The sequence below is a fragment of the Protopterus annectens genome, chromosome 4.part0, assembly GCF_019279795.1.
Source record: "Protopterus annectens isolate FY-2018-M chromosome 4.part0, PAN1.0, whole genome shotgun sequence".
Lineage (NCBI taxonomy): Eukaryota > Metazoa > Chordata > Ceratodontiformes > Protopteridae > Protopterus > Protopterus annectens.
In genome coordinates, this window is record NC_056733.1 from 561,321,405 (window position 1) to 561,334,255 (window position 12,851).

A 12,851-nucleotide genomic window follows, 5' to 3' on the forward strand; every position below is an offset into this window, starting at 1 on the left:
TCCACTGCGCTAGCAGCCAGATTTCAATACATTTTCTCATTTATATCTTCAACAGTACAAACTGGAGATTATAAATGCAAAATCCCTATGATGAACAAGCTTATACTTACATAGTCTTTTTTCAGTGCTCAGAAGTAGGAGTTGTTAATTCGGAGAGTACAAAATATATTGCACTCGTATGTACATTTAACTGATTCATAAAAGTCTTCATAATACAGCTGTAATGGCTTTTAGTATCATGACATATTTTATAACAGTTTATATAGTTTCTTGCCTTCATCACATTTATGAATGTCTGTAGATAAAGTGTAACTAATTATAAAAATTTAAAATGTGACTTCATCTGGTTTTTTGTTTTTTTTTTTGCAGAGATGCTATAGTAACCAGTCTGGTAAACTGCCTGACGAGTTTCTTGTCTGGTTTTGTTATTTTCACTGTACTGGGCTACATGGCTGAAATGAGAAATGTAGAAGTGGAAGATGTGGCAAGAGATAAAGGTTGGTTTTGATTCATCAACCCATTAATTTTTGAAAGGGCACTAAATGTTATTTAGAAGATGCAATGTAGTATTACAAAGCTAAATAAAATGCTAAGTTGAGAACTGGAAATAAACAGGGAAAACATGAATGCACATTATTTTAGAAACATTTTGTTCTGCACAATAATTTAGTACAGAATCTATAAAGGAAAGATACCCCAAAACTGGAAGTATTATATTTCCATAAGTAGTTACTGTGTAAAATTATCATTTGAAAACAAGTATAGTGTTACAACAGATGAGGGGCTTGGTTTTCCGTATTTATTGGAGTTTCTAGTTTGTTTTCAGTATATAACTTCTAAGCATACACATAACCAGTAATCAAGTAATGCATATAGAAAATGTGAGTGGGCTGGCAGCATTTATTAGACCATATAGTAGGCAATTAATATGTAATCAAGTTGGTTGGCTGTACACACTTCTAAACTGTGAATGAGTTTCTTAATCACCCAAGGTTAAGTGCAGTGACAGACAAATTAAAAACAAAAATGTCAAAACCTTGTAAAGGATTGTAATAGCTACTGATTGTGGGAAGCTGCCGAATGGTGATACTTTTAAATGCAAAGTAAACCCTACCTGGAATTCTGTTCATCAGTCTTAATTCATGTTCACCAGGAATGCCTCTGTTATGAAGGAACAGGTTTAATCTTTCAGCTAAAATGCAAAACACACTTAACTACTGCCTTTGATTTTAACTGCAGAGTGGCACACTGCATTTATTTCTTCACATACAGGGCTAATTTCCAAAGACCTGTTCCCGGTCTAGTGACTTACTCAGGTCCAAGTCCTCTTTATTGCTTGGCCCTACACCAGAGAATGTCACTTGCACCAAGAGCAAGTCTTTTGGAATCTACTCCATAATGTGCTGTCTGAGTTAATGGCATCAGTAACTTAACATTCTGAGCAAACTGTCTGTATCTGTGAAACTGCATTTGTATAAAGCAACAAGCTGAACTTATTTCTGGACTTGTAACATAAATAATAGACAAAAGAAGCAAAATTATAACTAACTGAAAAGAACTCCAACAGATAAAGTGAAATAACTTTAGAAGCTCACTTGTCAAAATTGTTTGAGGGATGAAACAACCCAGCATAAAAATATAAGTGGATTGAGGGATCTGAAAAAATACTTGAGATAAAAGCATGAAAAACATATATGGAAAAGTATCAAAAGGGAAAGGAATACGGAAATAATAAGAATGTATACCAACTATTGTTCAGTAACAGACCAAATAGATCACACAAAAATGTGAAGCAAAACTAAAATCCTCCCCACCTCTCTAACTCCATTTTCCTTTGTTATCTTGTATCCCAATCCTTTTATAACCTCTATTCCCATCTACACAACAAACTTTTCTACACCCCCTCATCAATTACCTTCATATCATAATCACCACTTTACATTTCAATTTCTTTTCTGACCATCCAACTTTATCCATCTTCTTCAAATACTCTCCACCACTATATTATCATCAGGTTCTACATCAGTAAGTAACCTAGTATTCTTTCCCCAGTATCCTTGACTCATCAGCTATACAATGCCGCTGTCCCCTTATCTACCTACCAACTTATGTCTATTTTTATTTATTTATAGGTGATAGGTGATAGGTTAGTACTAGGCTAACTGCCCTTGCGAGCCACTGTAAGCCTAGACAATTATCCCTTGTGAGACTCAAACCCTGCACCTTGTGTTTGTAAGGCAAACACCTTAACCATTAGGCCACACTCCCAATCCTATTTATCATGTTTGTTTACTGGATATGTACAACTAGGTGTGGCTGATGCCCCTTTTCAGCAGAGACCCTGGGAGAAAAGCTACAGATACAGTCTTAGATACAGTAACATTACAACTGCCAAAACAGTGAGCTTGCAGAGGATCTACTTACTAACATATCGGTATTGACAAAAATGCAGCAACAGTCATTGTAGCTGCATTACATTAAGTAAAAGTGCAGCAACTAGTCGTTAGAGATACTTACACTGAAAGTAAAATATCACTATATAACACCATAACAACCCTCAAAAGTTCTGGGCAGGCTTAAATCAGCTACTTCATCCAGGTCATTCCACCACCCCAACCCCTGCTAACTACACCCATAGTTCCCCAGAGACCATAGCTAGCGCCTTTAATAACTTTTTCACTGAAACAATCCAATCCCTAGCAAATCAACTAACCCCCTCTAACTTAAACCACATGCCTAATCTACCCAATAATCACCCCGAATTTAGATTCTAACCAATATCCACTAGTTTTATCAAAACACTTCTAAAAAAAACTAAAACCTACCACCCTTGCTGCTGACCTCCTCCCTGCAGAGTACCTACAAATAGCTGCAGATGCCATTGCATATCCCATATCTATCCTCATCAACAGAACCTTATCCGAAAACGCTATCCCCTCCCTCTGGAAAATATCTCACGTCATCCCACTCCATAAAGGTGGTAGCTCCTCAGACATATCCAACTATAGACCCATTGCCATTCTTTCCCCACTAGCCAAAATAATGGAGAAATGTGTACACAACCAACTAATGCAATACCTTACACAGAATAACTTACTATCCAACTCCCAGCATGGTTTCAGGCCATACCACAGCATCACCTCAGCCCTCCTTTCCTTTACTACTGCCATAAACCAAAACAGGAATGACAATAGACTAACCTCCGCCCTCTTTCTTGACCTATCAAAAGCCTTTGACATGGTAAACCATTAAGTTCTCATTTTTTCACTAAAATCTATTTCCCTCAACAAGCCTGCTATCCAGTGGTTCCAATCCTACCTGACTGGTAGACAACAGGCAGTACTATGGCAGGGCAAACTCTCCAGCCAGCTACCTCTCACATTTGGTGTCCCTCAAGGGTCCATACTAGATCCACTACTCTTCTCTATTTTTATCAACAACCTTCACACTGCTATCCCTAAAGCTACCTGCATTCAATATGCAGATGATTCCACTCTGATCTGCTCAGCCACCTCCCCATCTGAACTGCACACCTTAACCCAAAATACATTTAACAATATCGAGAACTGGCTCACCAACCAATGCCTACTTCTGAACCCCAATAAAACTAAACTTCTACTCTTCTCTCCCACTAGTAGATCCACCACACTTTCGTTCTCTGTCACGTCTAACAATGGTATCACTATTTCCCCAGATTACCAAACTGCTAGGGGTTATCATAGACAATAATCTCAAATTTGAACTACAGGTCAACAAAACCATACAGACCATCAGTAAGAAGTGTGAACCACTGTATAGAAGCAAGACATTTTTAACCCTACTGGCTAGGACTGCAATCGCCCGATCACACCTACTCTCTACTCTTTTAAATGCTTCGCCTGTACTCTCAAACCTCAACAAATCTGAACAAGGTAAGCTGTCCAATAGCTGCAATCATATTGCCAGATTCACCACTGGCTCCACCTATAGAACCCACCACTGCCAGAACCTTAAACAACTAGAGTGGCTAGAACTGCCCAGCTTAATTCAATTCAATCAACTCTTAATAGCACACAAAATTTTGTACCAACCTGAGGATACCCCATCACTTAAAAATATTATTAAGCCATATAACAACCTGAGATCCCTATGGTCAGCCGACAAACTACTGGCCCAAACCCACAAAGCTAATAACTCTGCTGGTGAATCCCTGTTTGCCACCTTCGTTGGCAAAACCTGGAATTCATTGCCAAACTATATAACCCTACAATCCTTCAAAGGTCTCTTCAAAGAAAACCTCAAACAGTATCTCAAAGTGAATTGGCTATGCCCATGTACCAACCCTGATTAAGTTATAAACTGAAAGCATATTCTGTAATTATCATAACTTGTAACTACGTTACCAAGCTCTGCTTCCAATATGATGTCTCTTACTTTTAATTGTGTCTGTCCATGAGAATTGTGAGTCCCTACTAGGGAACACTACTAAGCCATTGTATATAATCACTTTGTTTTTAGAATTGTTTGCTAACTTCTGTGTAATCTATGTAAGTTTGTCTATGTGGAGCTTTTCTCCCCGGGCCTCCACTGAAAATGGACATGTATCCAGTTGGCTATCCCAGAAAACAAATGTAAAATACATAAATAACTAAATAAATAAAATAAAGTAAAGAGTAGATTAGCTATTAAAAAGGAAGAAAAACTAGTAAAATTATAAATATGACAGTGTGCAAGAAATATATTTGATTTAGAATAGATAAATTAGGCAAGAGAGGTGAAGAGAGGATGCGGGAGTCCAAAGGTATGTAGGAGCATCAAAGTGTATCATTTGGAGGTGTGCCAATCTCACTATTTAAATGAGAGGTAGATGAGAAGCTGGCATATAATTTTAATGAGAAAGTGGGAGCTGGTTTGGTGTTATATTTACTATATTACTGTCTCAATTTGGGGATGAGACATAATGGCAGACAGGCTTGGTGTGGAGTGTCCTACTGTATTTGCTACCCAGGAATGGAGCATTGACATATCCACTTGTTTAAAGATAAGATTTTCAGTTAGTTTTGAAGGAATCTCAGGATCATTCTTGCCTCAGGGAGAGGGGAAAGTTGTTCTTGAATTTAGATATGTAAAATGAGAATAGGGAGTCACCTGTTGAATTGTTTGATTTGGTGACTTTAAAAGAAGTTTAAATGGAATGTAAAGTTGAAGGAAGTTGTCTAAGGATGGACATTTCTCTGAGTTATAGATGAGGTTATGACCCATGAGGATTTGGGAGCATGTGAGATGATGGCTAAGTCTTAGCCAATGTAGTTCTCTGAGAGCTGTGCAGTGGTGAGTCCTACAGGGAAAGTTAGTGGCAAACGTAGCAATCTTGTAGCATTGCTCCATTTTATTAAGCAGGGTCAATTGTATGTTGATAAAGATGGATGTGGAGTAGAAAACTATAGACAGGAGGAGGGATAAAGCAATATATTTTCTTGCATAACTGGATAGGAATGGCTTTCCTTTGTAGAGGGTGCCTAGCTTCTGGTGTGTGTGTATGTGTGTTTTTTGACTGAATGCTTTATATGGTAGTCAAATTATTAATTTTCATAGGATCATAGGATCATAGAAAGTTATTAGGCTATTGGCCCTGAGGCCCTTATAAGCCTAGCCAAGAGTTTAGCCCATGTTTAGACAAGTCAGCACCCAATGTCCCTGTCCAGCAGGGACACAGGTGGAATCCCAGGGGTGTATTTTCTGTTTCCCATCCAGTTATCCAGGTTGTGCATAAAAAGGGATAATGAGGTACTCTGCTTGACATGGAGAGGGAGTCTATTCCACAGATGGGGGAGTCTCTGGGACACAAATCTGTCCCGCCAACAAGTCCTATTGATGTCACAGACCAGGTTGTGGTCACCCATGTGGGTTGCTCGAGTTGAGCTTGACTTGCGGATATGTAGCAGACCCATCAAGGTGGGGTCTGAGATTGCTTTGTATGCCAGACAGGTCATCTCTGAGGAGTCTGTATGAAATTGAGTAGAGGGAAAGGGCTTTTAGCCTGTCTGTATATGGTAGATGTTTGAGGCCCTGAATTCTCCTCTTGAGGAACCTCTGTGGTCTCTCCAGCTGCTGTATGTGCCTTGTGAAGTACATGCCGAAAGGGGCATTGTACTCAATAATGGGAATTATAAGGGAAGAATACAAGGATGTTATCACCTCCTTGTTCCTGGATGAGATACTGTTACTTATGAGGAGAGCCATGTAGAAAGCTTTCTGTACAACAGAAGCAACATGGTGATCAAAAGTCAGGTTGCTGTCAACCTAGGTGCCCAAATTCCTCACGAATGATTGCATTCTTAGGATGTTCTTATTAATGTGATAATTTGTGGGGGCATCACTCTCCCCAAAGGGGATGATGATGCATTTTTTAGTATTCAGCTTGAGGCCATGTTTCTGGCACCAGTCATTTGTTTGGGTGAGACCCTCTTGGAGGATGTCCACATCACTAGGGGAATTGATGACAGTGCCCAACTTGCAGTCATCTGCAAACTTGGTCAGCCATAGCCCACTTGTTTTGGCCTGCATCTCAAAAAAGTATATCCCAAACAATAGAGACCCCAATACTGATCCCTGGGGTAAGCCATTTGTTGCAGGTCTACTGCTTGAGGTGGCTTCCCCTGTTTTGACTAGGTGGGTTCTATCAGTGATCCAGTTTGCTACCCATCTGGTAACATATGGATTGATGCCTTGTTGAGAGAGTTTACCTATTATGCCTGAGTGGGGAATAGTGTTGAAGGCTTTAGCCAGGTCAAGGTAGGTAGTGTGCACCTTCTTCCCCTCATCCATGGCTTTAGTGACTGTCTCAAAGAAGTCAACCAAATTTAACTGACATGACCTCCCCTTGAAGAAGCCAAACTGTGTGAGCTTGAGTGTTTGGAGGTTGCCAATGTCCTTGTTAATGAAGTCCATGATAACTCTTTCCGTGGCCTTGGAGATCAGGCTAGCTAAGCTGATGGGTCTATAATTTCCAGAATCAGTGGATGCTCCACCTTTGTGCAAATGGAAGACAGTGGCTGTCCTCCACTCAGCTGGGATGAAGCCGGTACTCAGTCTTTGGTTGAATAGGGTGCCTAATGGTGCTGCAAGTTCCTGCCTTAGTTCATGTAGGATGCAGCTTGGGATGTTATTGTGTCCCACGGAGGCTATATTTTTTTGCCTTTTAGAGACCTGTTCCCTAGATATAAAGGGAAGGAGTCAGGTACTGGGGATGTCCTGATTTACTGATGGGTGGACAAAGGGGTGAAGGTTTCACTGAATCTGTCAGCCAGCAAGTTGACTATATCAGTGGCATTTGTGCATGTGGTGTCCTTGACCACCAGTTCTGAGCAGATTTGTGTGCTTCTTTTGAGATTGCAGATATATGTGAAGGCCTTATGATTGTCTCTAATAGATGTGGCCAATTTGGACTTGAAGTTTGCTTTGGAGGATTTCACCAGTGTTCTAATTTGCTTGTTCATGCTAAGGAGAGATTGCTTCCAATTGGGCACCTGCTCCTTCTTGGTCCTGGACAGCATTTTTTCCTTTTGTTATATAGTTTGTTTATTGCAGATGTCCACCAGACAGGTTTACTCTTCCCTGTGGAGGATGATTGTGTCCTGTCGGGTATTCCTGATTCCATGCATCTATATAAATGCTCTTATAGTATTTTGTGTAGTTTTGGACATTGTTACCAGTTCCTACAGGGGGGAGGGGGCTGTGAAGCTGTTTATATCATCCCTGAGGAGGTTGTAATCAGCTTTGGAGAAGGTTTTTTGTTTGACCCTAGCTAGAGAGGGGTAGGGGAGATGGTGAGTTTGAACATGACGACTTTATGGTCAGATCTTACTAGGGAGGATGATACTGTAGGGATGCTGCAGTGGTTACTCATGTTGGTTAATACCAAGTCCAAAATATTATAACCTCTTGTGGGGGTATCAACTAGCTATTCTAAGGCATTTGCATTGACAAAATCAATTAATCTCTGAGCATGTGTGTTCTGGCATGAGTAGTTCCTCCAAGCTATGTTTGGGTAGTTAAAGTCATCCAGGATCTGGGAAAAGGGTTGAATCTTGATAGATTCAAAGAGGTCCAAATAGGCAGAGTGGGCATCTTGAGTCAAATTTGGGGGCCAGTAGCTAGCTATCATTTGAATAGGGGCCTTGTCATTTGTTTACTGCACCTGGAGTGTCTCCTTTATGTCATACTGTTTGACCAGCCTGGAGGTGTGTATGTCTTTAATATATATTGAAACTCCACCTCCTTTGGCTTTACTGCCCACAGTTTGGGGTCTGAATGTATGATAGGATGTGTATCCAGGTAAGGCTGAGGTGCTCTCCACAGCTTTGAACAAGGTTTCTGTGACTGCGCAGATGTCAGAATCGTCCAGGGTTAAGAATACTTGCAGTGAGTGCAGTTTCATGTTAGACTCCTAGCATTTAGCAGAATGACCTTTAATTTGGGTTTTGTAGAAATTTTTATGTTGGTAGTTTCATCACTTTTCCTAAAAAAGGCACTATGGGGGAGGCAAGAGCCTTTGCCAGAAGCCTGAAGCCCAAGTGAGACAGATGCAAGCCATCTCTGGAAAACATTGTGGTCTGTCGATCATATCTTCCCATGCTGTCATGTTCTGGATCCCCCTGGAATGACACAAGAAACTACGGCAGTTGTTAAAGTCAATCATTTTCTGTTTGTATTGAGGCATTATTCTGGGTGATGGTCTAATGCTGCTTAAGGCTAGGGACATATCTGCCAGGGACACATATTCAGCGAGCTCAATCATGTCTCTGTTCATATATTCCAGGGAGGTATGTCTCAAGTTATTCATGCCAACAAGGACTATGACAGAGTCATAACAGTACCTGTTGTTGAGAGACTTGAGTGCGTATGTGATATGGTGGTTTCTGGCACCTGCCAAACAACTAGCTGTGACTTTTCCTTATCCAGCCTGGTAAGAGGCACATCTCTGTGCATCACAATGAGGTCTCCTATGACTGATATGTTGGGTTTATGATTAAACCTTAGTGGCTGTGAGACACAGGTGTGTGGACTATGCATGGTATGTGGTATGAAGGGTTGTGGAGATTGCGTGTGTTTTTGCCCCGGAGGTCTCCTTTGTTTGGGTATGTTTTTGTTGAGAGCCTCCAAATATGTAGGGGTATGTTGTGTATGTGTGGGTGGTGTTTGAGGTGTAGTGATTGTGTGACAGCCTTCTCAGTGCCAGATATACTGGTTTGTAAGGGAGACAGCATAGACTGTAGGTTCCTAATTTAATTGTATCTCTCATAAATGGTGTTCTTAGGTGGTAGTGGTACACACCTAGTAATTTGGTGTGACGGATCAGATTTTTTTTATATTGTTTGTAGAAGTAATACAGAAATTATTTTTACACGTTTAGTTTTTTGGGAGTAAAAAGAATAAGACTAGATTTTTGGGGGTTGAGAAATAATTGTGATATAGTCAGATCTCTAATGTAGTGAGAGATTCTTGTTATTTGTTTTAAATTATTTGTGTGTGTGTGTGTGTGTGTGTGTGTGTGTGTGTGTGTGTGTGTGTGTGTGTATGTATATATATATGTATATATATATATATATATATATATATATATATATATATATATATATATATATATATATATATATATACATATATATATATATATACATAGTGGATATGAAAAGTTTGCACACCCCTATTAAAATGCCAGGTTTTTGTGATATAAAAAAATGAGACCACACAAAATAATTTCCAAACTTTTCCCACCTTTAATGTGACCTATATCCTGTACAATTCAATTGAAAAACAAACTAATCTGTTTGGGGAAAAAATATAAAAAATAAAAAACGTACAATAAGCTGGTTGCATAGGTGTGCACACTGTTAAACTAATACTTTGTTGAAGCACCTTTTTTCATTTAATTACAGCATTCAGTCTTCTTGGGTAGGAGTCTATCAGCATGGCACATCTTGACTTGGCAATTTGCCCACTCTTCCGTGCAAAAGTGCTCCAAATCTATTAGAACACCAATAACTAACCCTTTCGAGAACTTAAAAACTACTTATTAACCCTCTTAACACAAACGGGACAATGTACAACCAAACTAGGTGGGGGGGTATGCCCCCACACCCCCTAATGTGGGGTCTGTGCCCCCCACACCCACCCTAATTATATATACTAACTCCAGGATTGCATTACAGTGGGGCAAAAGGCATATACTTTTAACTTGCCTCACAGTACTCTACACACTGTCACTACTGCTGGGAACGCACAAATCATCCACCAAATTACTTTAGATACTTCCCATAAAAATGTAAATTGAAAAACCCAAGTTTAGAAACACTTCAACACTACATTCTACATGACTATCAGAATTCTAACAGTCAGCACTATAAGTTATAGTACTTCTTTATATCACAAACAAGTCACAGGTGAAGGAAAACCCACAACAAGTCTATGTCTTACATGCTTGTGAAGTGGAAGTCAGTCAAATGAGTTTTAGGTCAAATGAAATTTAGGTCAATTGGGTGTCGGTCAATTGGGTGTCAAGTCAAATGAAATTTAGGTCAAATGAAGTAGACCCATATATATATATATATATATATATATATATATATATATATATATATATATATATATATACACATTTTCGCTGAGCAGATGAGAGTTGAATTGTCAGCATATTGAATTTTAGAGGCATTCTTGGTTACTGCAGAGAGATAATTTATAAATATGTTGAAGATTAAAGGCCAAAGAATGGAACGTTGGGGAACTCCAACAATTACGGGAAGAAAAATATAGAGATAACTGCCATCAAACCATTTAAGATCTCTCAGACATAGCTTTGTAACCATGTCAGTGCATGGTTATTGAGTCCAAGATGAGAGAGTCACACTCCTTACCTCAATGTTATTTATTCCTGACATCTATACTGTAACCCTCCTTACTGACTTATAAGTCATACCTAATGTCTGCTTGTCACATATATTGCACATGAAAAGTTTGTTTCCTCATCTCTAGTATCTTTTCAACTATATGTTAGACTGCTAACATTAGGTCAGTTGTGCTGCATACTTATCTGAATCCGAAATGCTCAACTCCAATCTTACTTTCTACCACTCTGTGTATTTCTTTATTAATCATGCTCTCTAGAACTTTCATGTAGTGTGAAAGGAGTCTGATACCTCTGTACTGCCCACATTTGTGAATATCCCCTTTGTTTTTGTGCACTGGTACTAGAATACTTATTCCCCAGTCATGTGGGATACTCCTTTCTCTCCATACGTCTGTGAGTACCCCCTGAGTCATTTCTCCTCTAATTCACCCAGCATCTTGATCATATCTGCCCTGACCTCATCTGAACCTGCTGCTTTCCCTGACTTCATTTTCTTTAGAGCTGTTTTTCCTTCCTCTAGGGTGAGCTTTTCTTCTTTTTCATTGTTGGCTGTGTCTGGGACAATACAGCTTCTCTAGGACTTTCATTCTGAAGCTGCTGGATGTACTCATTCCATCTGCCTTTGATGTGCTAAAGGCTGGTGAACAGGTTTTTGCTGGCATCCCCTTATGAAGGGTGGCTGATGACAGTGTTCTTTATCTTTCTGTCTTTAACATGCAACCTGATAGAGTTTCTTTGGGACACGTGCTGAGGCATAATCTCTTAGCCTCTTTGTTAGCCAACTAGTATTCTTTTTTAGCCTGGTCCATCTTTAATATTTCCCACTTCTTCTGCACTCCTTTTTTTTCTTTTTATGAATTCCTGAACTTCTACATTCCACCACAAGTGTTCCTTATGTGCCTTATTTCCATACTGGTTCCCTGTTTTATAGTTCTCATACATGCCAGCCTGAGGTTCTGCCATTCTTCTTCAAATACACGTATTTCCTCTTCTTTCTGAGGTACTACAGCCCTGAATATTTCCTTCAAATCTTGTACTTTCACTACAATGAATTTTCAGGTCTTTAGCCTAGTCTTTGTTGACCTTAGAGTCTTCTCTGACAACTGCTTGTAGCTGGATGTGGCAATCAGTGGTTTGTGCTGAGGGTCAACTGTATCACTACAGATGACTTTGCAATTGTTGAGTCTTCTCTAATGCCTTTTCCTTACTAAGAGGAAGTCTACCTGAGTTTCATTTTGGCCATTCTTGTGTGTGATCTTGTGACAATTTGTCTTGCTGAACCAGGTATTGGTCACCATAAAGCCTGTTGCCAGACAGAAGACTGGAGTGACCTCTCCTTCTTTATTCCTATTTCCTCACCAATGTGGATCCAAGCAGTCTACATATCCTGTTCTGTCTGTCCTGATATGTGCATTCAGGTCCCCCATTATCAACACCAACTCGTGTTCTATTGATTCATCTAGGACGTCCTGCAAATGCTGCCTGAATGCACTCTTTTCCTTGCTATCACAACCCTGCTGTGGGGCCTAGGCTGAGATTATGAATACTGCCCTATCCTACACTGGAGTCTGATTGCCATGAGTCTGTCACTAATTCTGATGACATCCCTCACTGTCTTCTGAAGACTCTCCCTCATCATAATCCCCCGCACACCATTTCTAGTCTGTCCTCCTCCTGAGTAAAGGACCCTGGATCCCAAGACAAATGGTTTTGCTGCTGTGCCCTTCCATCATGTCTGTTGGATGCAGAGGATCTCCAGCCTCCTCCTTAAATCATGCTATCCACTTCCAAGCTGTGTCCTGTCAATGAGCCTATACTGAGTCTGGCGATTCTTATTCAATGTTTCACTCCAACAGAGATATCCCAGGTAAACCAAGCTGGGCAACTGTATGCCAGCTGACTAGTAGCTTACTGACCCAAGGATTTTTGGAAGGTACACACTTGCCAACAGGGGCACATATAC

The 12,851-nt window shown here is 39.9% G+C and overlaps 1 protein-coding gene across 1 annotated transcript in view; it reads left to right on the forward strand.

Moving 5' to 3' along the window:
* The window catches only part of LOC122800267 (sodium-dependent serotonin transporter-like), a 333,197-nt gene that overhangs the window by 207,464 nt on the left and 112,882 nt on the right, over window positions 1-12,851 (forward strand). Inside the window, exon 7 of the mRNA XM_044069756.1 lies at window positions 370-497. Coding sequence (XP_043925691.1) covers window positions 370-497 — 128 coding nt within the window. The remainder of the gene's footprint in view (window positions 1-369; window positions 498-12,851) is intronic.